At 43.1% G+C, this 27,671-nt stretch overlaps 2 protein-coding genes across 2 annotated transcripts in view; one reads left to right on the top strand and one right to left on the bottom strand.

Moving 5' to 3' along the window:
- LOC148473815 (uncharacterized) overlaps nt 1–5,296 on the top strand; it is a 155,462-nt gene extending 150,166 nt beyond the window's left edge. The window contains exon 10 of the mRNA XM_088459442.1: nt 2,980–5,296. Within this exon, the coding sequence (XP_088315568.1) occupies nt 2,980–4,307 (1,328 nt within the window). The 3' untranslated portion in view covers nt 4,308–5,296. The remainder of the gene's footprint in view (nt 1–2,979) is intronic.
- Nucleotides 1–27,671, bottom strand: part of LOC148473814 (uncharacterized) — a 336,188-nt gene that overhangs the window by 171,300 nt on the left and 137,217 nt on the right. The window contains exons 7-8 of the mRNA XM_088459411.1: nt 18,914–19,260; nt 15,746–16,898 (exon numbers count right to left, since the gene is read on the bottom strand). Of these exons, the coding sequence (XP_088315537.1) occupies nt 15,746–16,898; nt 18,914–19,260 (1,500 nt within the window). The remainder of the gene's footprint in view (nt 1–15,745; nt 16,899–18,913; nt 19,261–27,671) is intronic.

Below are 27,671 nucleotides of genomic sequence, written 5' to 3' on the forward strand. Positions count from 1 at the left end.
GTATAACACAATTGTATCATAAAAATAGCAGCAATCCACGTAAATGGAATCTAATGGGCTCTAGCGAGTGACATAGAAAGTCCACATCTGAACCATCGATGGTAGATTAGTAAATTAGTAAACATTTGTCTGTCCTAATAGGGATCTCACCACATCCAAGTGCAGAAACGTATATCAGAGTCCACTCCTACACTCACAGGTCTCCGAATCTGCAGTAGTACAAGCCGCCCTGGGCTGCAGTAACACTGTGTGTAGGGAGACAGCTTGGGGTCCTATGATATGAGCAGCTCTGTGGGCAGAAGTAAAGTCAGCTTGTGACGGCCCCCGTGATGGTGTGTAGGTGAGTAGCCCCTGTTACTGCAGTCCTCCGGTTTTATCTGTAGATGGATATCAGAGAGCGGGATACTAGCAAGTTAGCGGTCACTCTTCCAATAGCAAACACAAAAGCAATAGGTGTTCACTGACGCGTTTCGCTTCCCTTCAGGAGGCTTTATCAAAGAGGAGCGGACTCTGATATATACGTTTCTGCACTTGGATGTGGTGAGATCTCTATTAGGACAGACATGTTTACTAATTTATAAATCTACCATCGATGGTTCAGATGTGGACTTTCTAGGTCACTCACTATAGCCCATTAGATTCCATTTACGTGGATTGCTGCTATTTTTATGATACAATTGTGCTATATTAAGTGCTGTTTTATTGGTATTAAGGTACTGTTATTTTTATTCAATATATAAAATTATATGGGAACAAGGTGATCAGGTCAGAGCGCCTTAAAGTGCTAAAAGTGCATCAAATAAATAAAAGTGACTGAGGTTTACTAGTTAAAAAACATAGGACTATAATTTAAAGTGCAAAGTAGAATATGACCAGAAATATATATATATATAAAAAGATATTTAATGTAAACACACATAAAAATACAAGGGGGATCCCCATGAAGAAGTCCGCTGGAGACGAAACGCGTTGGAAGCCTGTACCCTGCTTGACTATATCTTCCTATATACCTGAACTAAGATAAGATATCCAGTCATATGCACTTTTATTGAAATTTCCATTTTATTTATTTATTTCATCTATTATCCATGCGTATATGTCCATTGTCATTATTATTGTATTTTTATCTATGTTTTTATGTGTGTTTACATTAAATATCTTTTTATATATATATTTCTGGTCATATTCTACTTTGCACTTTAAATTATAGTCCTATGTTTTTTAACTGGTAAACATCAGTCACTTTTATTTATTTGATGCACTTTTAGCACTTTAAGGCGCTCTGACCTGATCACATTGTTCCCATATTGTTGTAGAAGTCTTTGACCTAGACTTATTCACAGATTAGGTTGAGCTGACACCCCGTTGTTGTGGGGGGGAAGGCTACTTGACATTTGTGTGCTGTACATATTTGATTCAAACGATTATTTCTAGGCACATCACTAATTACTGGCGCTCTAGAAACCTTATAGACACATATAAAATTATATGTTAATTCAATTGGCGTCTTGATCTTCTACCATATCCAATATATTTATATATGGTTATTTCTATTCACTATATAATAAGTGCAAAATAAATCCATTTCTGTAATCCCAGTGACTATTCTGTAGTCACATTTTGAGCTTAGGCTCATTTTCTGTTTTGCAGCTCCTTATATACTTTTTATTTTATTTCATCAATATATTAGCACCTGCTAAGTGGTTTTGTTTGTGTAATGTGTTATATCACACCCACTCTTACACTTTGTTGAATGAGGCAGGGCTGGACATTGTACGTCACCAAAATTATGTGGTTCTCATAGAATTGCGTCAAATTGCCCCCCCCCCCCACAGACCCACAAATCACGGTATTACATCGTGACCAGTGTGTAGAAGAACATGGACCACCAGGGGAGGTTTATGGGTGCTCAGGAAGCCCCCCTGTTGTGCACCCATGTTTATTTAGACAGATACCAGCTATACCATCTAAGTAACATCGCACAGTACTGGTACATGAGGTTTCCTGTCTCGTGATGCTGCCTGGGCAATTTACATGGCTGATAAATGTTTCTCAGATTTACAATGCAGACTTTGGTGAGCAATGTGGCTGCGCTGTCTGTATGTCACTCTGGCTGGGTGTAAGCCATGTGAGTGGTTTTGTGGTCTTCATTCTAGCACCCTGCATCTGTTAAAACCTGTGCAGTTCCTCTATCCTGCATGGGATGTCACTCTCTGCTCTGGTGCTTCTAGCACACAAACTGCTTAATATCAGCAGGTAACACTCAGCACACTGGGGCAATAACTATAGTCATCTAAATGAGTCAACTGCCCATTATGGTATATTGTTTAGGTGGCTTTGGTATAAAAGAGCTACAAGAAAAAAATAGACAACAGATTAGACAGGCAATAGGTCGACAGGGACAAAAGGTTGACACAGACAAGGTCGACATGGACGAAGGTTGACATGTACAAATGGTCAATGCAAAAATTGTATTTTCCTTTTAAAAAAGTGTCACACTCTGTCTTGTTTGAACTTTGCAAAAAAACACTTGGAAGATGCTAATCAGTGTGGTAGGAGGTTGTGTGGTAGTGTTCATTCTAACACCCTGCACCTGATACACCCAGTGCAGTTCCTCTGTCCTGCCTGGTGTGTTGCTTTCTGATTTGGTGCTTCTAGCACTCTCTGGTCTGTATCTAAGCAGTTTGTTGCATCAGCAGAGTGTGCTAGAAGCACCAGAGCAGAGAGCGACACCCCAGGCAGGAAAGAGCAACTACACGGGCTGTGACACATGCAGGGTGCTAGAATGAAGAATAGGTTTTCAATCAGCAAGTTATATTGGCTATATATATATATATATATATATATATATATATATATAATGGTAATGAAGTGTACTTATATTGCAAATTAAAATTAACTTATGAATGTATGAACCTCTGGGGCATTATAATCTGCTACTCATTGTACAGTAAAATGTTTATTTCTATTAATTTCCAGCAGATGGAGAAAACAGCAGAAATACCTGGGAGGGACATCTCATTTTGTTTCCAGATTGTGACATTAAAGATAACATCTTCATACAAGGTTTTCCAGGAGAAGGCATTCTTCTCCAAAATATACATCCAATACTTCACAGTTCAATGTTATCATCTGATGCCTCTAACAATAATAATGGCATTTATCCTGATAACTCAGATATTGCTACACATAGTGCAGCCCATACAGGTACAAAAATATATCCATGTGCTGTGTGTGGTCAATGTTTTTTAAAGAAATCATCTCTTATTATACATCAGAGAAGTCACACAGGTGAGAAACCATTTCCATGTTCTCAGTGTGGGAAAGGTTTTACAGATAAATCAAATCTTGTTACACATCAGAGACTTCACACAGGTGAGAAACCATTTCCATGTTCTCAGTGTGGGAAATGCTTTACACAGAAATCAAATCTTGTTTCACATCAGAGAATTCACACAATTGGGACGCCATTTCCATGTTCTGAGTGTGGGGAATTTTTTATATGGAAATCACAGCTTGTTACACATCAGAGAAGTCACACAGGTGCAAAAAAAACATTTGCATGTTCTAAGTGTAGGAAGTGGTTTTTACAGGAAATACACCTTATTTGCCATGAGAGAACTCATACAGGTGAAAAATATTTTCCATGTTCTGAGTGTGGGAAATGTTTTACACAAAAATCAAATCTTGTTACACATCAGAGAACTCACACAGGTGAGAAACCATTTCAATGCTCTGAGTGTGGGAACTGTTTTACAGATCAATCAAATCTTGCTAAACATCAGAGACATCACACAGGTGAAAGGCCTTTTCCATGCTCTGAGTGTGGAAAATGTTTTACACGCCATTCACATCTTGTTAGACATCAGAGAAGTCACACAGGTGAGAAGCCATTTCCATGTTTAGAGTGTGGGAAATGTTTTCCATGGAAATCAGATCTTGTTAAACATCAAAGAAGTCACACAGGTGAACGACCATTTCCATGTTTTGAGTGTGGGAAGTCTTTTACACAGAAATCAGATCTTGTTACACATCAGAGAAGTCACACAGGTGAGAGGCCATTTCCATGCTCTGAGTGTGGGAAATGTTTTACACAGAAATCAGATCTTGTTAGACATCAGAGAAGTCACACAGGTGAACGACCATTTCTGTGTTCTGAGTGTGGGAAGTCTTTTACACATAAATCAGATCTTATTATACATCAGAGAAGTCATACAGGTGAGAGGCCATTTCCATGCTCTGAGTGTGGGAAATGTTTTAAACAAAAGCCACACCTTGTTGACCATCAGAAAATTCACATGAGTTAAGCAATTATCCTGAGGTGATAGATATGATACACATACTAAATGCCTTTTATAGAGAGCAATTCAAATATCTAATCATACAGTACATTAAGAAGTTATTTAATTATTATACACATTCATAGATGAAATGTACGTTACCAACATAAAGTTAGTACAGGCATCACTCCACAATAATAAGACTGCATTGTTATATAGTATTCTAATAATTAATCCTGACAATGGGCTACAGTTATAACGGGAAAGTAGGACACTATTAAATTGTTCATACTTTCTAATCAACCCCTTCAGTCTTAAGGAAGAGTGGGACTTGTCCTTAGCATGTACATCAATAGTGCTGAGGACGAGACCCAATCATCCTCAGCACAGCAGGATTAAAGGGGGAGGAAACTTACCTTACTGCTGTTGGTGGCCAAAGGAGGAGGCACAGCATGATTACATCATTACTGCAGTACCCAATGACCTCATCAAGCCCCATCCCTTCAGAGTCTGGGAATGGCTATAAGGCTATCTCCCTCATTCTGTTACCTAAAAATGCTTGGGATACCTCATTTGAAAGAAGGGAGTCTCGTTTTTTAATATTTGTGTTCTCTTTAGTTATCTGTGATCAGTTTGTTCATCAGACAATAAGCTTATATGATGTAGAAATCATTATGTAGTCCAGGGATGGGGGAGGATCTCTACAATTCTAACTTCAATAAATTCAAGGGCACACTTACTTGAATGGGGGTGGACATTAAATGTGCTGCCTCTTTCCCATTCTGGCACTTTCAGTCACTATGCCCCCTTAGTAGTTATTGTCTGGTGATCACTCTATACTAAAGAAAGCATAAAGAATTCAAGAGAAGGTGATTTGTAATGCCCATATCTCCATCATCCTGACTTCAGAGAAGACACAGGGCCCTCATTTCATGTTACTTTGTCTACTTTTCAAATTGGTGTCTCTTATTGGGCTACATGTTATATATTTTATGCATTTCAATCAAACTAATAAAAAAATCATCAGAATTATTTTTTTTTCTGTTATGGAAAGGTGGATTGACCCCTAGTCTGGCAGTCACAAGAGATGTGACAACAGGTAGTCATTTATCCAGTCACATCCCATGTGACCTTAGAGGAGCACCTGTGGCATGTTATCAAGAAGAAGGAGAGCCTAGGGAGCAAAGGAGGAAGGGTGAGGATATGGTGAGTAGAGTAGGAAGGGTGAGGGTTTGGTGAACATAGAGAAGGAAGGGTGATGGTCTGGTAAGCAGAGGAGGAAGGGTGAGGGTCTGGTGAGCAGAGGAGGAAGGGTGAGAGTCTGGTGAGCAGAGGAGGAAGGGTGAGGGTCTGGTGAGCAGATAGGAGAAGGGTAAGGATCTGGTAAAGTGATTAGGAAGCTTGAGAGTCTGATGAGCAGACAAGTGGAAGGGTAAGTGTCTCAGTAGAGTAAAGGAAGTGTGAACATCTGATTGGTGGAGAGAAGTAAGGGTCTAGTGAGCAGACAGGAGGAAGGGACGAAGATCTGATGAGTAGAGAAGTGGAAGGGTAAGAGTCTGGTGAGAAGAGGTGAGTGTCTGGTGAGCAGTTGGAAGAAAGAGTAAGGGTGTGGTGAGTAGAGAGGAAGATGCTTTAGAGTTTGGTGAGAAGAAGAGTAAGGGTATGGTGAGCAGACAGGAGGAAGAAAGGGTCTAGTGAACAGACAGGAGGAATGGTGAGGGTCTGGTAAGCAGAGGGGGAAGCTTGGTCTGGTGAGCAAAGAGGAGGAAGTTTAAGAGTAATATTGGAGTAAGGGTGAGGATTTGGTCAGAAAGGAGGAAGTTTTAAGGTCTCTAAGCAGAAAAGAGGAATTGGTGGAAGTAGTAAGGGTCTGGTGTGAGAGTCTCTTAGCAAAGAAGATGAAGTGTAAGTCTGGTAGGGAAAAGTAAATGTTTGTTGAGCAGACAGGAGGAAGGATGAGGGTGAACAAATTGATGCAGGCAGTGGTCAGTTAGCTGTTACTGGATGAATGCAGGATTGACATGATCCAAAAGATGACACCATCAGACAATGTTGAGGCATTTCTGTTGTCCTTTGAGAGTACGGCAATTTGGCTTAAATTGCCAATGGAGGTTTAGGGTGGCACAAACGGGCAAAGCACAACTGGCCTCTGTGGATATGCCTGAAGCCCAGATGGCAAATTATCAGCAGCTAAAAGCTGCAATTCTGGTGTGGGTAGGGGTGACGGGACCAGGGAAAGCACTGCATTTCTATGACTGGTGATATAGGCTGGGGTCCTCAACGCATGCTCAGTCGATCTGGCGAAGTTAACCCAGCCTTGGTTAGAGCCAAAACAAAATCAACCAGACAGTATCCTGAAAGTCCTGGCAATTGACCATTGTGTGCCCAGACAGCAGAGAAGGTTGTCAGGCCTATATTCAGAAAATAATCAGCACAAGATGTTGGCACTGAGCAGAGAGTGACCTCAGAAGGGTACTTTAAGTGTGGCGAACCAGGGCACTTTCAAAGGAGTTGTCCAAATGGGCAGGAACCAATGAATTGTTCGGTGGGGCTATGAGGCCTCACGTTCCCTGTCTGTGTGACCATGTCTTCATCCCTGGATAGCCCACTTCTCTTCCAGGTGCCAGTCCTGAAAGAGCAACAGACATTGTGGACCTTGACGGATTCAGGCAGTGAAATCACCCTGGTGTACAGCACTTTGGTTCCAGAAGAACTGATGGACCAGCTGCCACCAGTAAAGGCCGTGTGTGTCCATGGGGCCACTGGGGAGTATGCACCAAGGTTGGCGTACCCCCTTATTCTGGGGTTAAACTACCACTTTTCCAGGAGATTATACTCGAATGGATTGGTCCAGACATACCGGCAACTGATTTACCGGCTGGACGTCCAACCCTACATGATCCTGTTGCTCACTTTCCGGAACCAGACAGAGAAATAAAGCAGCAAGATCTGGAGCTTGGTTGCCAGGCTTTGGCTGCAATCACACATCAGAAGGTGTGAAGAAGGCCTGCTTGCAAAAGGATATTAGAAAGGAGAAACCTGGCCAGCTGTTTGAGAAAACTGGGCTCCTGTATCCAAGACTGCAACACTCCCAGACTTTATTAAAGAACGATTGAAGGATTGTGCATTGTCAAGTGCATATAAAAGTATTGTGAAAATGAATGTGGGACTGGCTGAAAGAGAACCATACTTTAGAATAGAAGAGGACCTGCTATGTAGGGTAGTGGTGGTTCAAGGGAAATAAACTGCTTGATGCCACGGGTACATGTTCCTTTGATATTGGCAGCGGTCCATGTACACCCCAAGGGAGGGCATTTGGGAGAGGAGAAACTCTGTTGGGTAATCTAGAGGTTTTACTGGCCAGGCATCCGCATGACAAGAGATACTGCCAAGCTTGCACAGTCTGCCAACAGACCGTATCTAGACCTACTTATAGAGTTCCCTGGGTACCCCTTCCTGTAGTCCCAGATGCAAAAGTAAAGCAACACCTATAAGGTTACAGGGGCAGCAAAAGAGGGGTTCTGATGCCCAAGACTCCATACACTCCTATAATCCAGGTAACAAGGGGTTTGACCAAGTGCCCACTTAAAAGGGCAAATGGTGTGCAAATGCATCAGGCCCTTGTGCAGTGATAGGGTTCTCGACCCCTACCTGAAGAGATTACAGAAGGTCTAATGGGAAAATCAAAACTTGGGCTCTCGGCAAAAAAACATCAATGCAAGCTCAAGGAAGTTTGCGCTGCACAGGGCAGCAAAGTTGGTGAAATTTAAGTGAGGGGGAGTTGGGAAAAGGAAAATCCTTTTCAATGAAAGGGTCTACTTCATCATGCATGGCGAAGCTAAGGATGAAAGGTTTGTGGCAAAGAGGGTTCTTTGCCATGTTTTGCTTTAAAGAACATTCCGTGGAACAATGAAAAACGAGTAACAATGTTCTTGTTCCCTGATGGAAACCTTTAAAACAGCTGCACCACAAGGGTCTGATTGGTGTTTTTGAAGCATAAAGGATTGTGGGATTCAGTGGGAAGGTGCTCCTGATGCTGAACTGGTCGGCTAGGTGATAGAGAGGTGGTAATGGTAGCTTAATGTTAGGGAGCCATATGTTGATTTGGGAAATGTGATGATAGAACATTTTCATCAGTAAAAGCCATCTAACAAGTGACACTGCTATCATGTGTGTTTCTCTGTAAGAAGAATCTAAGGGGTAAATTTACTAAGGTCAAATGACAATGAATGGGGCAAATTTGTCCGTTAAATGCATATTCAGAATCTACTAAAGGCTAAACTCTACCAACTTTGCTCCATTTGATGTCTAAAACTCTGCCGACAATACCTGTAACGTTTTCAGACACCACCAGAACAACTCTGCAGTACTTTGCCATAGAAAGCAATAGGACCTGCACATTTACTAAATATTCGTATTTGTTTTAACGGCTGAAATATAGTGCAAATTGGCTGCACAACACACAAAAAAGAACCCAAATAGGAATCTCAAATAGAACAACTTTTTCTACATGCATCTGTGTGTAAATAAATAAACAGACGCGCACACAAGATCAATGAGATTCATCTGTCCTTCTGTGTTTAAAAAATGAAGCAGTGAAAACCAGTGTAACAAAAAAAAACAGCATGGACCCCTCCCCAAAAGAACAACCAGCACCAGCTTTGGAGCCCCAGTACTGGTTGTGGTAAATACAGGGGATAAACATCATAGGATTCCCTTATTTTAAGCACAACCAGCACCAGGCTATTCAGAACCAGCCCTGGTTGCCAAAATACAGGGACAAAAGACGTAGGTGTCCCCTGTATTAAGCGTACATAGCACTGGGCTCTGAGCCGGTCCTGTTTCTGGAAATACGGGGGGAAAAATGCGTAGGGTTCCCCTGTAAATACCAGCAGGGGGTAATGCCACAGCCAGGGAAAGCCTTTTACCAGGCCCTCCCAGCCAAAGCATTACCCCTGACTGCTAGTCAGCCCAGGCCGGGGATCCCTTGGGAGCTAGAGACTTCCCCAATAAAGAGGTCCCCCTCTCCAGGGCACCCCAGGCCTAAGCTGATAGCCCGGAACTATCTCCAGCACCCTGTTCTGTGATTTTAAAATATATATATTTTGCTGTGAAACTACAGGTACCAGCGGGCCTGTAATGCCCTGTATACTGGAAACTTGTGGTTCTCCAAGTACCAGCATGAGGGGGAGGTTTGCTGGGAACTGTAGTTTAACAGCAAAAGACAATATTATCTCATCTACTTTTTTACACCACATTACTCTATCAACCCGGCACCCACCAGCCAGGGGTGCAGGGGAAAGCCCCGGGCTATCAGGCTAGGCCTGGGGTGCCCTGGAGAGGGGGACCCCTTTATTGGGGTCCCAAGCTCCCTAGGGATACCCAGCCTGGACTGACTAGCAGTCAGGGGTAAAGCTTTGGCTGGGGGACTTAGTGAAAGGGTTTTCCTGTCTGCGGCATTACCCCCCGCTAAACAGTCCGGTGCTGGTTCTGGCATTTACAGGGGAACTCTTACGCATTTTTTCCATTGTATTTCCAGAAACAGGACCGGCACAAAGCCCAGTGCTGGTTGTGCTTAATGCAGGGGATGCCTTAGTTTGTCCCCTGTATTTTGGAAACCAGGGCTGGTTCTGAATAGCCTTGTGCTGGTTGTGCTTAATATGGGGGGACCCCTACATTATTTGTCCCCTGTATTTAACACAACCAGTACTGGGGATCCAAAGCCCAGTGCTGGTTGTTCTTCTGGGGAGGGGGCCACACCATTTTTATTTCTAATGTTATGCTAGTTTTCATTTTTTAAACACAGAGGCACAGACGGAACTCACTGTTATACCAGCTAATGATACCTTTATATGTGTAAGTGAGGTACGCCATCATCACTGACTGCTAATACCAGTAACATTACTTATACCAGCTAATGATACCTGTATATGAGAGGCAGAGTATGCATAGCGGTGAGTACAGTACACATGTGATTTCCATCTCCCATTTGCATAGACACACATACATGTTTGGTGTCACTACTGTCAGTGTAAGTGAGGTACGCCATCATCACTGACTGCTAATACCAGTAACATTACTTATACCAGCTAATGATACCTGTATATGAGAGGCAGAGTATGCATAGTGGTGAGTACTGTACACATGTGATTTCCATCTCCCATTTGCATAGACACCTGTACATGTTTGGTGTCACTACTGTCAGTGTAAGTGAGGTACGCCATCATCACTCACCAGTAATATTTCTTATACCAGCTATAGTTACCTGTATAAGTGGCCTATATTTTGCTTTACAGTGAGTCTGGGTTCGCATTATAATTTGCACCTTGGGGGCGGGTACACGTCACCTGTACAATACCCCAAATGAACTGAGCTTACTGTGATCAGCATAAAACACTACACATTGCTGGATCCTCTTATATATTACATGTATCTGTGACGAGCACACGCTGATCAGTATAATCCATCCATGGGAGAGAGATGGGGAATAATGACCTCCGGATGAGTAATATATATAAGGAACGTACAGTTACAGTCATTATCTGTAACACCATAATATACATCACATAGTCTATGTACCCTCACCAGTGACCACCTAGGCAGCGCCGCTCTTCAGCACTATACACATTATATCACATAGTCTATGTACCCTCACCAGTGACCACCTTGGCAGCGCCGCTCTTCAGCACTATACACATTATATCACATAGTCTATGTACCCTCACCAGTGACCACCTTGGCAGCGCCGCTCTTCAGCACTATACACATTATATCACATAGTCTATGTACCCTCACCAGTGACCACCTTGGCAGCACTATACACATTATATCACATAGTCTATGTACCCTCACCAGTGACCACCTTGGCAGCACTATATACATTATCTCACATAGTCTATGAAGGTCTGTGGGATAGATATTGATGTGTTGTTAAGAGAAGCAGCCAGATCAATAATTATCTGTGTTTTGTATTATTTATGCAGTGCCCACACAATATCTTGTTTTTTAAAAAAAAATACCATTAGTTTCCTTATTTCGCCTAAAAAGACTAAAATAATCTCGACAAATAGGCAAAAAGTTTTCATTGAATTGCAACAAAGTGTAAAAAAAAAGCTAGTTTTTTATTTTTAACTACTACCAAGAAATACTTTGTGGTTTGTGCATCACCATAAATCCACCATTCCAAAGCAGCAAACAGCTGGGTTCTACTTATAAGTTTCCATAATAAAATCTGGTTTTAAAAATGATAATGTATTTTATCTTCTCTGTGTATGACTGATATACATAAAATGTATCCCCTATATAACAATGATGTGGTCTGTTATTACTGCAGAGAGTGGTGCCGATATCTAATAGTATAATAATGTATTTATCTTCTCTGTGTATGACTGATATACATAAAATGTATCCCCTATATAACAATGACGTGGTCTGTTATTACTGCAGAGAGTGGTGCTGATATCTAATAGTATAATAATGTATTTATCTTCTCTGTGTATGACTGATATACATAAAATGTATCCCCTATATAACAATGACGTGGTCTGTTATTACTGCAGAGAGTGGTGCTGATATCTAATAGTATAATAATGTATTTATCTTCTCTGTGTATAACTGATATACATAAAATGTATCCCCTATATTTATTTATTTATTATTTATTACCAGTTATTTATATAGCGCACACATTTTCCGCAGCGCTTTACAGAGAATATTTGGCCATTCACATCAGTCCCTGCGCAGTGGAGCTTACACTCTATATTCCCTATCACACACACACACATACATACTAGGGGTAATTTTGTTAGGAGCCAATTAACCTACTAGTATATTTTTGGAGTGTGGGAGGAAACCGGAGTACCCGGAGGAAACCCACGCAAGCACAGGGAGAATATACAAACTCCACACAGTTAGGGACGTAGTGGGTATCGAACCAACGACCTCAGTACTGTGAGGCAGTAACGCTAAGCATTACACCATCTGTGCTGCCCTATATAACAATGACGTGGTCTGTTATTACTGCAGAGAGTGGTGCTGATATCTAATAGAATAATAATGTATATTATCTTCTCTGTGTATGACTGATATACATAAAATGTATCCCCTATATAACAACGACGTGGTCTGTTATTACTGCAGAGAGTGGTGCCGATATCTAATAGTATAATAATGTATTTATCTTCTCTGTGTATGACTGATATACATATGTATCCCCTATATAACAATGACGTGGTCTGTTATTACTGCAGAGAGTGGTGCTGATATCTAATAGTATAATAATGTATTTATCTTCTCCGTGTATGACTGATATACATAAAATGTATCCCCTATATAACAATGACGTGGTCTGTTATTACTGCAGAGAGTGGTGATGATATCTAATAGAATAATAATGTATTTATCTTCTCTGTGTATGACTGATATACATAATATGTATCCCCTATATAACAATGATGTGGTCTGTTATTACTGCAGAGAGTGGTGCTGATATCTAATAGTATAATAATGTATTTATCTTCTCCGTGTATGACTGATATACATAAAATTTATCCCCTATATAACAATGACGTGGTCTGTTATGACTGCAGAGAGTGGTGCTGATATATTATAGTATAATAATGTATTTATCTTCTCCGTGTATGACTGATATACATAAAATGTATCCCCTATATAACAATGACGTGGTCTGTTATTACTGCAGAGAGTGGTGCTGATATCTAATAGTATAATAATGTATTTATCTTCTCTGTGTATGACTGATATACATAAAATGTATCCTCTATATAACAACGACGTGGTCTGTTATTACTGCAGAGAGGTGCTGATATCTAATAGAATAATAATGTATTTATCTTCTCTGTGTATGACTGATATACATAAAATGTATCCCCTATATAACAATGACGTGGTCTGTTATTACTGCAGAGAGAGGTGCTGATATCTAATAGACTAATAATGTATTTATCTTCTCTGCGTATGACTGATATAGATAAAATGTATCCTCTATATAACAATGACGTGGTCTGTTATTACTGCAGAGAGAGGTGCTGATATCTAATAGACTAATAATGTATTTATCTTCTCTGCGTATGACTGATATAGATAAAATGTATCCCCTATATAACAATGACGTGGTCTGTTATTACTGCAGAGAGTGGTGCTGATATCTAATAGTATAATAATGTATTTATCTTCTCTGTGTATGACTGATATACATAAAATGTATCCTCTATATAACAATGACGTGGTCTGTTATTACTGCAGAGAGAGGTGCTGATATCTAATAGACTAATAATGTATTTATCTTCTCTGTGTATGACTGATATACATAAACTGTATCCCCTATATAACAATGACGTGGTCTGTTATTACTGCGGAGACTGGTGCAGATATGTAATAGAATAAAGACAATACTATAAGTGTCACCTGAGTGATCTATCCCAGTCTTATATTAATGACACATGGAGGATTAGGAAAGATTAGATCTGATAGGTGATGTATGAGGAGTTATATAGCAGCTATACATAGATGGGGGTCATCCTCTAATAAGATATAACACATTATACAAAGAGGAGGGTTGTACAGCGCTAGGGAAATCTAAAAACAATAATTAATTCACATGTGGCTTAATAAAGATGCATTATAAATGAAATGTATAGTATTTAATATGAAAATATCAATGATCGAAATTACAAACCAAATACATATAGATCATATAAAACAGAGGTCACTGGTATTCAGGCTAATTCTGATTACAAATAAGTGGGCACCAATAATAGTAAATATAGAACCAGATGTAAATGGTGACGTCACAAGCTAATAGGTGATAGAAAGAAGTTTGGTGCATCCGGGTAATGGCCAGTTGGCAGATAGTTATATTACCAGGTTGCTGTGACAGAAGCCCGTCCAGTCTTTAGCAGGAAAGCTCGCAGTGGGTGATGGTTGGCCGGTGTAATCGCTGGATGTTCCCATATTCCTGCTTTCACTCCTGGTCCAGATAAGGAAGGACAAGTGGCCCAAACGTGTCCAGTGGATAAAGTTTCTAACGCATTTCGGTGTGGAATTAGACCCACGATCTCCTCAGAAACGTGTATCATACAGTATAACATGGCTGCCTTATATACCAAAGGAGCAGATCAAACAAGCATCAGGAGGGGAACCATAATTAGTCATGTGATATGTAAGAATAATAAATAAATATATTACATAGAAAACAATCATTGCCTAATGTATAATCAGCAAATGAGTTTGTAAAAACAATATAAAACGTAAAAATAAAAAGTTCCATTTACCCATTAATGCAGCACAGCAGCCGAACCCAAGTCCGTATCACATGATGTATACAACCCCAAATGATTGGAACGAACAAATTATGTCAATCTCTGCAGAGTTCCAGAATGAACTAGAGAGGGAGTCTGGATAATCAGATCCACCCGGTCATGTGATATAAACACACACATATGACTGGAATGGACCAATCAAGGAGATATCTGTAAAAAAACCCAGCAAGAGGCTTGGATGATTTGTTCCACCCAGTCACATGGTAAACTGCAATCACATGACCAGTTACACCAGTAACAATGAGTAAGAGTTGTCATGGTGAAGATATAGAAATACAGGTCTCCAGGAACATAGCATGAGTACAATGTCACGTGATGGAGCTGACCAATTCCAATTATCACATGTTATATATATCATAGCGATTCTCCTAAGTTATAACACCATAAAATATAAATTACATACATGATATAGTAAAGATAACGGATTAGTGATCTGTATAGCGGCAGCATCACTGGGATCAAGGTCACGTTATAAACACAACATTATTACCCCATATTGTATGGTTATGTTGATAATATTTGTAATAACGTGCAATAGTGTCCATTAGTGAGTCACATGATATGATCACACCCAATTACACTAATAAGGGCAGATATAATATATATATCTAAGCAAATTAATATTCGTCCTAGGTCCCTATTGCAGACTTATTCTGCAAATATATAGAATATGAAGAGCTTAGATTTAGGCATAATGAAAACCACATGGAAAGTATCACGGTATATTCTGATACTGGAATCATACTGATATATATTTATAATTCCCTGCGTGTATTCATATTAGATATAGGGCATTAAAATGTATAATATTATTTATTGTTGTTGAGATTTCTCTGGCATTGCACATTCCTCCTCTTTTTATATGACACACATACCAATTATCTGCGGATGAAGAACTTAAAATACTGTGTTACTGGAGTGTTACTAAAACCCTGTTTTGTATTAGTTCATAGAAATACTTTTCTCATGTGTGATATCTGATGTGTATCAAGGTTTGTTTTCCGTGTAAAACATTTCCCACACTCAGAGCATGGAAATGATTTCACACTTGTGTGACTTTTCTGATGTATAACAAGAGTTGATTTATATGTAAAACATTTCTCACACTCAGAACATGAAAATGGCTTTTCACCTGTGTGACTTCTCTGATGCACAACAAGATATGATTTCCGTGTAAAATATTTCCCACACTCAGAACATGGAAATGGTTTCTCACCTGTGTGACTTCTCTGATGTATAACAAGATCAGATTTCTGAGAAAAACATTTCCCACACTCAGAGCATGGAAACGGTTTCTCACCTGTGTGACTTTTCTGATGTTTAACAAGAGTTGATTTATATGTAAAACATTTCCCACACTCAGAGCATGGAAATGGTTTCTCACCTGTGTGACTTCTCTGATGTATAACAACATGTGATTTCAGTTTAAAATATTTCCCACACTCAGAGCATGGAAATGGCCTCTCACCTGTGTGACATCTCTGATGTATAACAAGATCTGATTTCTGTGTAAAACATTTCCCACACCCAGAGCATGGAAATGGCCTCTCACCTGTGTGACTTCTCTGATGTGTAACAAGATCTGATTTCTGTGTAAAACATTTCCCACACTCAGAACATGGAAATGGTTTCTCACCTGTGTGAATTCTCTGATGGATAACAAGATCAGATTTCTGAGAAAAACATTTCCCACACTCAGAGCATGGAAACGGTTTCTCACCTGTGTGACTTTTTTGATGTTTAACAAGAGTTGATTTATATGTAAAACATTTCCCACACTCAGAGCATGGAAATGGTTTCTCACCTGTGTGACTTCTCTGATGTTTAACAAGATCTGATTTCTGTGTAAAACATTTCCCACACTCAGAGCATGTAAATGGTTTCTCACCTGTGTGATAGCTTTGATGTTTAACAAGCTTTGATTTATAAATAAAATATTTCCCACACTCAGAGCATTGAAATGGCTTCTCACTTGTATGACTTATCTGATGTGTTACAAGATTTGATTTCAGTGTAAAACATTTCCCACACACAGAACAGGGAAATATTTTATCAGGTGTATGAGCTGCACTATGTGTAACAAAAGCTGAGGTATCAGAAGAACATTGGTCACAATTAGAGGGATCAGATGATACAGCTGCACTGTGAGGTACTGGATGTATATTTAGCATAACGGGATTATCTCCTGGAGATTCCTGTGTGATGTTATCTTCTATTTTAATATCTGTAGACAAGATGAGATCTCCCTCCAAGGCAATCCTGCTTGTGCATCCATCTGCTGGAAATACAATAACTATATTATTATTATTCAGAGTTCTTCATAAAGCTCATACATTTCACAGCGCTTTACAGAGAATATTTGGCCAAGAGGGAGGGAGAGCGATAGGACAGAGCAACACAGAATGATGATGGCGGCACAGAGCAGGGGAGGTAGCAGGACAGGGTAGGGAATGGCGCATGGCACAGAGTGGGTGAGGCAGCAGGACAGGGTAGACAATGTCCAAGGGTAGAGCAGGGGAGGCAGCAGGACAGGGTAGGGGAACGGCACAGAGCGGGGGAGGCAGCAGGACACAGTAGGGGAATAGAGCAGGACACAGAGGCAGCAGGACAGGGTAGGGGAACAGAGCAGGGCACAGAGCGGGGGAGGCAGCAGGACAAGGTAGGGGAACGGCAAAGGGCACAGAGTGGGGGAGGCAGCAGGACACAGAAGAGGAAAGGCACAGAGCAGAGGAGGCAGCAGGAGAGGGGAATGGCACAGAACGGAAAAGGCAGCAGGACAGTGTAGGGAATGTCCAAGGGCAGAGCAAGGGAGGCAGCAGGACACAGTAGAGGAAAGGCACAAAGCAGAGGAGGCAGCAGGAGAGGGGAATGGCACATGGTAGGGGAATGCTCAAAGGTACGGAGCGAGGGAGGCAGCAGGACAGGGTAGCGGAATGCCCAAGTGTACAGAGCAAGGGAGGCAGCAGGACAGGGTAGGGGAATGCCCAGTATACAGAGTGAGGGAAGCAGCAGAACAGGGTAGGGAATGTCCAAGGGCAGGGTGTTATAGGCAGCAGGACGCAGTAGGGGAATGACACAGAGCAGGAGAGGCAGTAGGACAGGCTAGGGGAATAGCTCAGGGCACAGAGTAGGGGAGGCAGCAGGACAGGGTAGGGGAATAGCTCAGGGCACAGAGTAGGGGAGGCAGCAGAAACGGTTAGGGAAATTGCGCAGGGCACAGAGTGAGGGAAGCAGTAGGACAGGGTAAGGGAATGGAGCACGGCACAGATCGGGGGGGGCAGCAGGACAGGGTAGCGGAAAGGCACAGAGCGCGGGAGGCAGCAGGACTAGGTAAAGGAATGGCGCAGGGCACAGATTGGGGAGGCAGAAAGACAGGGTAGGGGAATGGCACAGAGTGGGGAAGGCAGCAGGACAGGGTAGGGGAATGGTGCAGGGCACAGAGTAGGGGAGGCAGCAGTACAGGGTAGGGGAATGGCACAGAGCGGGGGAGGAACCAGGACAGGATAGGGGAATGGCACAGAGCGGGGGAGGAAGCAGAACAGGGTAGGGGAATGGCACAGAGCGGGGGGAGGAAGGACAGGGTAGGGGAATGGCACAGAGCAGGGGAGGTACCAGGACAGGATAGGGGAATAGCGCAGGGCACAGAGTAGGGGAGGCAGCAAGACAGGGTAGGGGAATGGCACAGAGCGGGGGAGGAAGCAGGAGAGGGTAGAGGAATGGCACAGAGCGGGGGAGGCAGCAGGACAGGATAGGGGAATGGTGCAGGACACAGATAAGTAACAGCAGAAAGAGGAAGACAGCAGGAGGGCAGAGCAGGATACAGAGACAGGTCAGCAGATAAAGTGTAACAGTACAGAGCATCTAAGCACAGAAAGTGGAGAAGCAATTGTGCAATTACAGGTGTGTGGTTGTGTGTGATGGGTACTACACAGTATACCGACAATCACATATTATTCAAAAAACATAGTGGGTGCTGTCACATGTGGTAGTGCACAAGCCAGAATCATGGCTGTTACATGAGGTTTCATCAAATTGACCAGTGATTTATTTAGTACAGCTACATCCCTTGCAGTGATGTATGAGATACACCAGAGAGTGTGGGAAGAAGACTGGTCAGATCTCTGGGCTGGTAACACACAGCGACAAGGTGGGAGGGGTCCTGACTTACCCACTTGGCAGACACATTTAATGCCTTAGTTTGTACTGAAAAAAGGTGGTGTAGGATAAGAGATTGTTGTAGTGACTGAATGAGGAGATTTTGACTTTTTTCTGTAATAAGTGTTTATTACTCACCTGTGCTGATATCTGTAGGGATTTCCTCCTCTTTACACTGCTGATCACCCTGCAGATACTTCTCTTCTTCTCCCTCTGTATCTTCTGCCTTCATATCAGTCACATACATCTCTTGTTCTCCCTCTATATCTTCTGCCTTATTATCAGTCACATACGTCTCTTCTTCTCCCTCTATATCTTCTGCCTTCATATTAGTCACATACATCTCTTGTTCTCCCTCTATATCTTCTGCCTTCATATCACTCACATACGTCTCTTCTTCTCCCTCTATATCTTCTGCCTTCATATCAGTCACATACATCTCTTCTTCTCCCTCTATATCTTCTGCCTTCATATCAGTCGCATACGTCTCTTGTCCCTCTATATCTTCTGCATTATTATCAGTCACATACGTCTCTTCTTCTTCCTCTATATCTTCTGCCTTCATATTAGTCACATACGTCTTTTCTTCTCCCTCTATATCTTCTGCCTTTATATCACTTACATACGTGTCTTCTTCTATATGTTCAACCTTTATAAATGCCAGACCTTGATACTAAATAACCCACAACACAAAACAAAATATTTAAGAAAGTCTGATGAAATTACATGAAATAAAAACATAAGAATATCAGGGTATAGGACACACACAACTTCTCTACAGATCATATAGTGACAGTCACTGTGGTATATTGGTGAGACCCGAAATCCCACCTACCTGATGCTCCTGTGGGATCCTGCGATTCTCCTCTGTACAATCCTGTGAATACAGAGGACGGGGACATCTCTCTTGGGCAATTGTGCCACCAGGTCCATCTGTAGGAGACACAGAGTAACTGGGTACTTACACATATATATATATATATATATATATATATATATATATGTGTGTGTGTGTGTGTGTGTGTGTGTGTGTGTGTGTGTGTGTGTTTTTAATAGATTATATATAGGGAGAGCCCCCACACCTGCTCTCCCCAGTACAAAAAAACGTGTCTCCTCTTACCCAGTGTTGTGGGGAGCCAATAATTCTCCTTCATCTATATACTCCCCCTCCTGTATGGAAATATAGACAGTGACATCCTGACATCTTATAGGAACCCGACACACACAATGACACAGTCATCACCCAGACACATCCCCTGGTGTTACTGTATAATGTCCCATTCCCTGCAGTCACCTCCCCAGTCATCACCCAGACACATCCCCTGGTGTTACTGTACAATGTCCCATTCCCAGCAGTCATCATCCAGACACATCCCCTGGTGTTACTGTACAATGTCCCATTCCCAGCAGTCATCACCCAGACACATCCCCTGGTGTTACTGTATAATGTCCCATTCCCAGCAGTCATCACCCAGACACATCCCCTGGTGTTACTGTATAATGTCCCATTCCCAGCAGTCACCTCTCCAGTCATCACCCAGACACATCCCCTGGTGTTACTGTATAATGTCCCATTCCCAGCAGTCACCTCTCCAGTCATCACCCAGACACATCCCCTGGTGTTACTGTATAATGTCCCATTCCCAGCAGTCACCTCTCAAGTAATCACCCAGACACACCCCCTCGTGTTACTGTATAATGTCCCATTTCCAGCAGTCACCTCTCGAGTCAGAAGCTGAATGATCTTGTTGGTGAGTTCCAGAATCTTCTGGTCATTGTCTCTCTTACGTGTTAGTGAGTGAGGTGAAGGCACCGTAATGGGGCTTTGGGTCCTGCTCAGTCCTCCTGACACAAAGGGACGGCTGCTGGGTGTCTGACAGTTACTGGATGTCTTCTTCGCTACTGTGTAATTCTGTGTTTTTGAGAAGCTATTAATAAAAGGCTGAAATTATAATTCACCTATATGGAATTGTTTTTAAGAGTTAATTGTACATAACTGATATCATTGTGACTCTCCCGGATTCAGTCATATCTTTGTATTATTATTATAGATATAAGTGATAGCACTGTGACACTCCCAGATCCGGCTGCTTCACAGCCCATAGGCTGCAACTCCTTTCAGTGACTGTTATGACGGCCTCAAAGGCTGCTACTCAGCCCAGAGGCTGCTACCAGCCCAAAGGCCGCACCTCATCCTATTGGCCCTCAGGCCACAACCAGCCCAGAGGCTGCTACCAGCCCAAAGGCCGCACCTCATCCTAGTGGCCCATTGGCCACAGCCAGTCATCTTCAGCCCTCAAGGCTGCTACACGGCCGCATCAAGCCAAGGTATGCCAGCCCTCAAGGGGCCGTAGCGAGACTAATACTCAAACGGTCTACCTGAGTCTTAACACTCACCTCCCCAGTCATGTCCCTGTATTACTACTATATAATATATATATATATATATATATATATATATATATATATATAAAGTGATGTCACTGTGACATTTCCAGATCCTCTCACCTCCCCAGTCATGTCCCTATATTATTACTAGTCATATAAGTGATGTCACTGTGACACTACCAGATCCCCTCACCTCCCCAGTCATATCTCTGTATTATTACTATAGATATAAGTGATGTCACTGTGACACTTCCAGATCCTCTCACCTCCCCAGTCATGTCCCTATATTATTACTAGTCATATAAGTGATGTCACTGTGACACTACCAGATCCCCTCACCTCCCCAGTCATATCCCTGTATTATTACTATAGATATAAGTGATGTTACTGTGACACTCCCAGATCCCCTCACCTCCCCAGTCATGTCCATGTATTATTACTATAGATATACACTACCGTTCAAAAGTTTTGGGTCACCCCGAGAATGTGTTTTACATGAAAACTGACTTTTATTTATCAAATGAGTTGCAAAATGAATAGGACATATAGGCCCTGATTCAGAGCCGGACGCTCTGAGCAGAGCGCTCGCTCTGAATCAGGGCTGTCCTCCATTAAAATGGAGCGTCCTCCTGGACGCTCGTATAGCTGTGGGTCACCACCCACAGCATATACGGAGCGTCCAACCCATCGCGACCGAGCGTTCAAGACCATCGCGACCATCGGACTTGCGAGTGAAACCCTGTGGTCGGGATTCTCAACCGCAAGGCCAGGAGTGATTTTGGCTCTATCAGAGCCAAAATCACTCCCACTGACATCACTAGTGATGTCAGTGGGGCCGGCTTCAAACGGTAGGCGTTCCCATAGGAACGCCTCCATCTGGCAGGCACGCCCCTGGAACGCCCACCAAAGGGGGCGTGCTGTCAATCAACATCGACAGCACGCCCCCTTTGGTGCGAGACCCCGAGCGATGGATGGATTGGGTCTCGCGCATGCGCACAACAGAGCTCCCTCCGTCGTGCGCATGCGCAGTGGGGAACATCGACCCACTTGCGAGCGGACTGCCGCTCGCGAGTGGGTCTGAATGACCCCCAGAGTCAAGACATTGGCAAGGTTAGAAATAATGACTTATTTTAAAAAATTTTGTCCTTCAAACTTTGCTTTTATCCAAAAATGCTCCTTTTGTAGCAATTACAGCATTGCAGACCTTTGGCATTCTAGCTGTTAATTTGTTGACCCAATCTGAAGAAATTTCACCTTACGCTTCCTGAAGCACCTCCCACAAGTTGGATTGGCTTGATGGGCACTTCTTGCGAACCATACGGTCAAGCTGCTCCCACAACAGCTCAATGGGGTTGAGATCTGGTGACTGCGCTGGCCACTCCGTTACAGACAGAATACCAGCTGCCTGCTTCTTCCCTAAATAGTTCCTCCATAATTTGGAGGTGTGCATGGGGTAATTGTCCTGTTGATTGGAGCCAATTTCCTTCTCCAAGTGCTGTCCACAGGGTATGGCGTAATAGCCTTCCTTATTCAAAATCTCTTTTACCTTGTACAAATTTCCCACTTTACCAGCACCAAAGCAGCCCCAGAACATCACATTACCTCCACCATGCTTGACAGATGGCATCAGGCACTCTTCCAGCATCTTTTCACTTGTTCTGCGTCTCACAAATGTTCTTCTGTGTGATCCAAACACCTCAAACTTCGATTCGTCTGTCCATAATACTTTTTTTCCAATCTTCTGTCCAATGTCTGTTCTTTTGCCCATATTAATCTTTTCCTTTTATTGGCCAGTCTCAGATATGGCTTTTTCTTTGCCAATCTGCCTAGAAGGCCAGCTTCCCGGAGTGCTCAATCCCAGGTAAAATATGCGCTACAGCGCGTATTTGCGAACACTGAATTTAATGTTATCTTCATTGAAAAAAAACAGTGCTTTTCTTTCAAAAATAAGGAAATTTCTAAGTGACCCCATAATTTTGAACGTTAGTGTAAGTGATGTCACTGTGACACTCCCAGATCCCTATCACCTCCCCAGTCATGTCCCTGTATTATTACTATAGATGTAAGTGATGTCACTGTGACACTCCCAGATCCCTATCACCTCCCCAGTCATGTTCCTGTATTATTACAATAGATAATGGGATTTTGGTACTTACCGGTAAATCCTTTTCTCTGAATCCACAGGGGATACTGGAGACTTAGGGGCATATGTATCAAAGCTTGATGCGAGATAAAATTGTGAGATACATTTTGCAGGCTGTATTTAAGAAATGATAGTTTGGAGCTGATTGGTTGGTGATATATATTTCACAATTTTATCTCACATCAAGCTTTGATACACATGCCCCTTAGTACACTGGGGTATAGAGGCGTGGATAGTGGAGCTGGCACTTTAAATAATTTAGAAGTGTGAAGCTCCTCCCCCTCTACCCCACTAGCCCCTTAGTTTAGAAAAAAAAACAAGACGAGATGTATAACAAGAGAAACAAAAATGACATGACAAACAAAAGCATACAAACACATAGTACCAATCAAAAACTGGCAGGCGAAGAGAGGTGGGCGTCCAGTGTTCCCTGTTGAATCAGAGAAAAGGATTTACCGGTAAGTACCAAACTCCCATTTTCTCTTTCACCCATTACGGGACACTGGAGACTTAGTACACTGGGGACGTCTCAAAGTTTTCCCCATGGGCGAGAGCACTCTGAGGAGCCTGAAGCAGCAAATGTGTCAAACTGATAAAACCACAAAAGGTATGTACAGAGGACCAAGTATCCGCCCGTCACAATTGCATGGTGGAGGCACCCCGACGTGCCGTTCATGACGTACAAACAGAGTGCGTGGAATGTGCTGAAATAGACTGAGGAGGTAGCCTATTGCTGCTATTAGAAGCCTGTCGTATAGTCAGCTGAATCCATCTTGCAAAGGTCTGTTTAAACGCTGGCCAATCCTTCCGAACAGCATCATACAGAACAAAGATCGAATCAGTATTACGGAAAGACCACCACACCATACTACATAAGACCGCCAAATGTGGTGGTAATGCGCAGCCATAACTGGTTTTCTGGCACGAAGCATAGTGGGGATAACAGATTCGGGGATGCCTTTGCATCATAAGATAGCGGCCTCAACAGCCACCCCGTTAAATGCAGCTGTGCTAGGTTGGGGTGCATGAAAGGACCCTGTTGCAGGAGGTCTGGACAAAGTGGTAGGGGTCACAGATCATCTGCTAAGAGAGTCTGAAGGTCCGAATATCAACTCCTCCGAAGCCAGTCCGTAGCCACAAGAATGGCCGAGACCGACTCATGTTTTATCCGCTTTAATAGGCGAGGAAGTAGAGGAATTGAAGGGACTATGTAAACCATGTCGTAGGTTCATGGAACTGTTAGTGGATCACTGATTGATTCTTGGCCCACCTGAGAATCCGAGTAACTTTGCACATTGCCATGCAACTTCGAGTTCCATCCTGTCGATTGACATAAGCGACATAAATCTCGTTGTCCGACTGAATTCTGACTTGAGGAGATCTTAGTAAGTGTGCTTCCAGCAGAGCGTTGTAGATTGCTCTGAGTTCCAACACATTTATGGGCCCTGGTCTTTCCTGTGGAGACCAAAGTCCCTAAAAATGACCGTCTAGAACCACCGCTCCCCATCCTCAGAGACTGGAATCAGTCGTCACGATTATCCAATCCCACACTCCGAATCTCCGACCCGCCAAGAAGTTGTTGGTTTGCATTCACCAGAAAAGAGACACCCTGGTTGTCGGTGCCAACTGGATCATCCGATGTAGTAGTGAGACCCTGACCAGTGTTAGTAGGTCCAGCTGGAACACACGAGATTAGAATCATCCAAATTGTAGTGCCTCGAAGACAGCTACTATCTTTCCCAAGGGACAAAGACAAACCAGTAAAGTCTTCTGTCTGAGGACTAACTGAACTAGTAACCGAATGTCCTGGGCTTTGTCTTTCGGTAGAAAAACCTGCTATAACCTTAAATTCAGGATCATCCCCAGAACTGGAGTCTCTGAGACGGAATTCAGTTGGATTTTAAATTGAACATCCAGCTGTGCTGCATCACAGTCCTGTATATCAGTAAGGCGTCGTCCAAGAGAAGAGATTCTGATGGGACCTTGATCAAAAGGTCATCTAAGTAAGGAATTATGGTCACCCCTGATGTACGAAGGTGTGCAATCATGACAGACATAACCTTGGTGAAGACACGGGGTGCAGAGGATAAATCGAACAGCAACGCCCGAAACTGATAGCGCTCGTGTAATATCGCAAAAAGCAGGAAAGCTTGCGGCGGTTCCCAAATTGGAACATGTAGATATGCACCTTTTATATCCAGAGAAATTAGAAACTCCGCAGGTTCCAAACTCACAATTACAGATTGAATCAACTACATCTTGAAGCGATAAACCATCAGATACTGGTTTAAAGACATGAGGTTCAGGATTGGCCTGACAGACCCATCCAGCTTGGGCACCACAAAAAGGTTTGAGTAGAAACCCAGACCCCGTTGATGTACCGGAACCAGCACTGCTGAATGTAGCAAAGACTGAATTGCCTCTTGCAGAACCTTTGCCTTGTCTGCTGACACCGGCAGACCCGTAGTGAAAAAAACGATTTGGAGGTGAAGCTTCGAAATCTATTTTGTACCCTACGGGGAGTAATCTGCGATTCCAAGGGTCCGAAGAGGTCTGGTTCCAAACCTGTTGAAAAAAAGTCTTTAATCGAGCTCCAACCATAGGAGATCCCATTTGGGATGGGAGACCATCATGCCACCTGTTTTTCAACTGGCTTTTGTTCCTGTCGACGTGCAACCGTCTGTGGGCGACCCCTACCTCTGCCACCTCTAGCCTACGTGGTAGCACCTCTTGCTCTACCATGAAAGGGCTGCGGAACACGAAAGGAGTAAAACGTTGGAGCAATGTAAGGTCTTCTAGGTGTCGGGGCAGGTGAAAGGAGGAAAGTAGACTTACCCCCAGTTGATTATGATATCCATTTGTCCAGCTCTGGACCAAAAAGCATATCACCAGTGAACTGCAAACCTTCAACCGTCCGCTTGGATTCAGCGTCCGCTTGCCAAGAACGCAGCCAGAGACCTCTACGGGCTGCAATAGCAGAAGCGGATATACGAGCACTAATCTGGCTGATATCCTTGGAAGCTTCGTCTAGGTAAACTGACGATTCATAGATGTGTTCTGCTAGCAGTCTCAGCTCTGCTCTGGATGTACCAAACCCGCAATCAGCTGCTCCGCCCAGACGACAGCCTTGTTAGCACTCCTTCCGCAGAGTACACAGAGCATAGTGTTGTTTCCAGCTTACGATCTGAAGGATCCTTGAGTGACGTAGCACCAGGAACTGGAAGTGTCGTTTTCTTTGATAGGCGAGAAACGGACACATCCACTGAAGGAGATGTTTCCCACTTTTCCATCATAGAGGATGGAAATGAATAGCTGACAGCAGAATGTTGTGGAATATAGAAACGCTTATCCGGTTGTCTCTGGCAACTAAAAGTTGGTCATGAAGCTGTTGTGAGAAGGGAAAACAGACTTTTTTGTTGCTTGCCAAACAAATTAAACTCCTGAGATTCAGGTTCTATGTACTCAGGAACATTGAGGAGAACCAGATTCTAAATCTGGCGGTGCGGACCCAACATCTTCCAAAACCTCTTCAACTTACCCTCCTCATTTTCCTCTTGTGAGGGGTGTTTTTCGTTTGAATCATCCGACTGGATTACTGTCTGTAGTGGACGTTTCTTTGACGGCTTTTGATAGGAAGTAGAGGGTATGTTACTAGTGGAACCCATTATATTTACCAGGCTTTACACTGAATTGGCCAAACCTGTCGCCCAGGGCGGTTGTGACCGGCAAGACTCGGCCAACTCTGACGTTATCACGGCCATAACTCCCGCTTGGTCAAAGGCCTATGGACGAGTAGGCGATGCAGTGATAGGGATAGGTGGATCCCTACTGTACAAGCATCACATAGTGTAGAGTCAGTAACATTTGGCTTTGTTTGTTCATTATCTGTGAAGCCTTGGTGGCCCTGCCTGTCATGCCCACTCACACAGAATCAGTAACAGATATAGTAGAAACAGAAGGCTAATGGGACAGAGGAGGATTCACACCACAACCCTCCCCAATTACTGGGTTCCCTGCAGCACCACCCAATAATAGCACCCCAGTGTACTCACAGCCCTTTCAAAGGATCCTGCTGTAACAGGATGCCTGGAGAATCAGCCTTCTGTACACGATGCCTGTACTCAGCCTGTAGTGCAGAGAGCAGGCAGACACGTGTGTCAAGTCAGCAGCACAGCCTTTGGCGCACAGGGAGAGAGCCTGCGCTGATTAGCTCCACCCCCTTCAACCTCCCCAGCTCTCAATATGGCTCCCCCGCCTATATAGATGATCAGCCTTGCCTAACAGCGCCGCGCTGTCCTCCCACGTCAGTGTAACAGCGGCGCGTGCAAGCGCTGTACTCCCCCGACTAGCGGGAGGTGGGGGACT

This window comes from Taudactylus pleione, unplaced genomic scaffold (assembly GCF_031769625.1).
Source record: "Taudactylus pleione unplaced genomic scaffold, aTauple2 ptg000910l, whole genome shotgun sequence".
NCBI classification, from domain to species: Eukaryota; Metazoa; Chordata; class Amphibia; order Anura; family Myobatrachidae; genus Taudactylus; species Taudactylus pleione.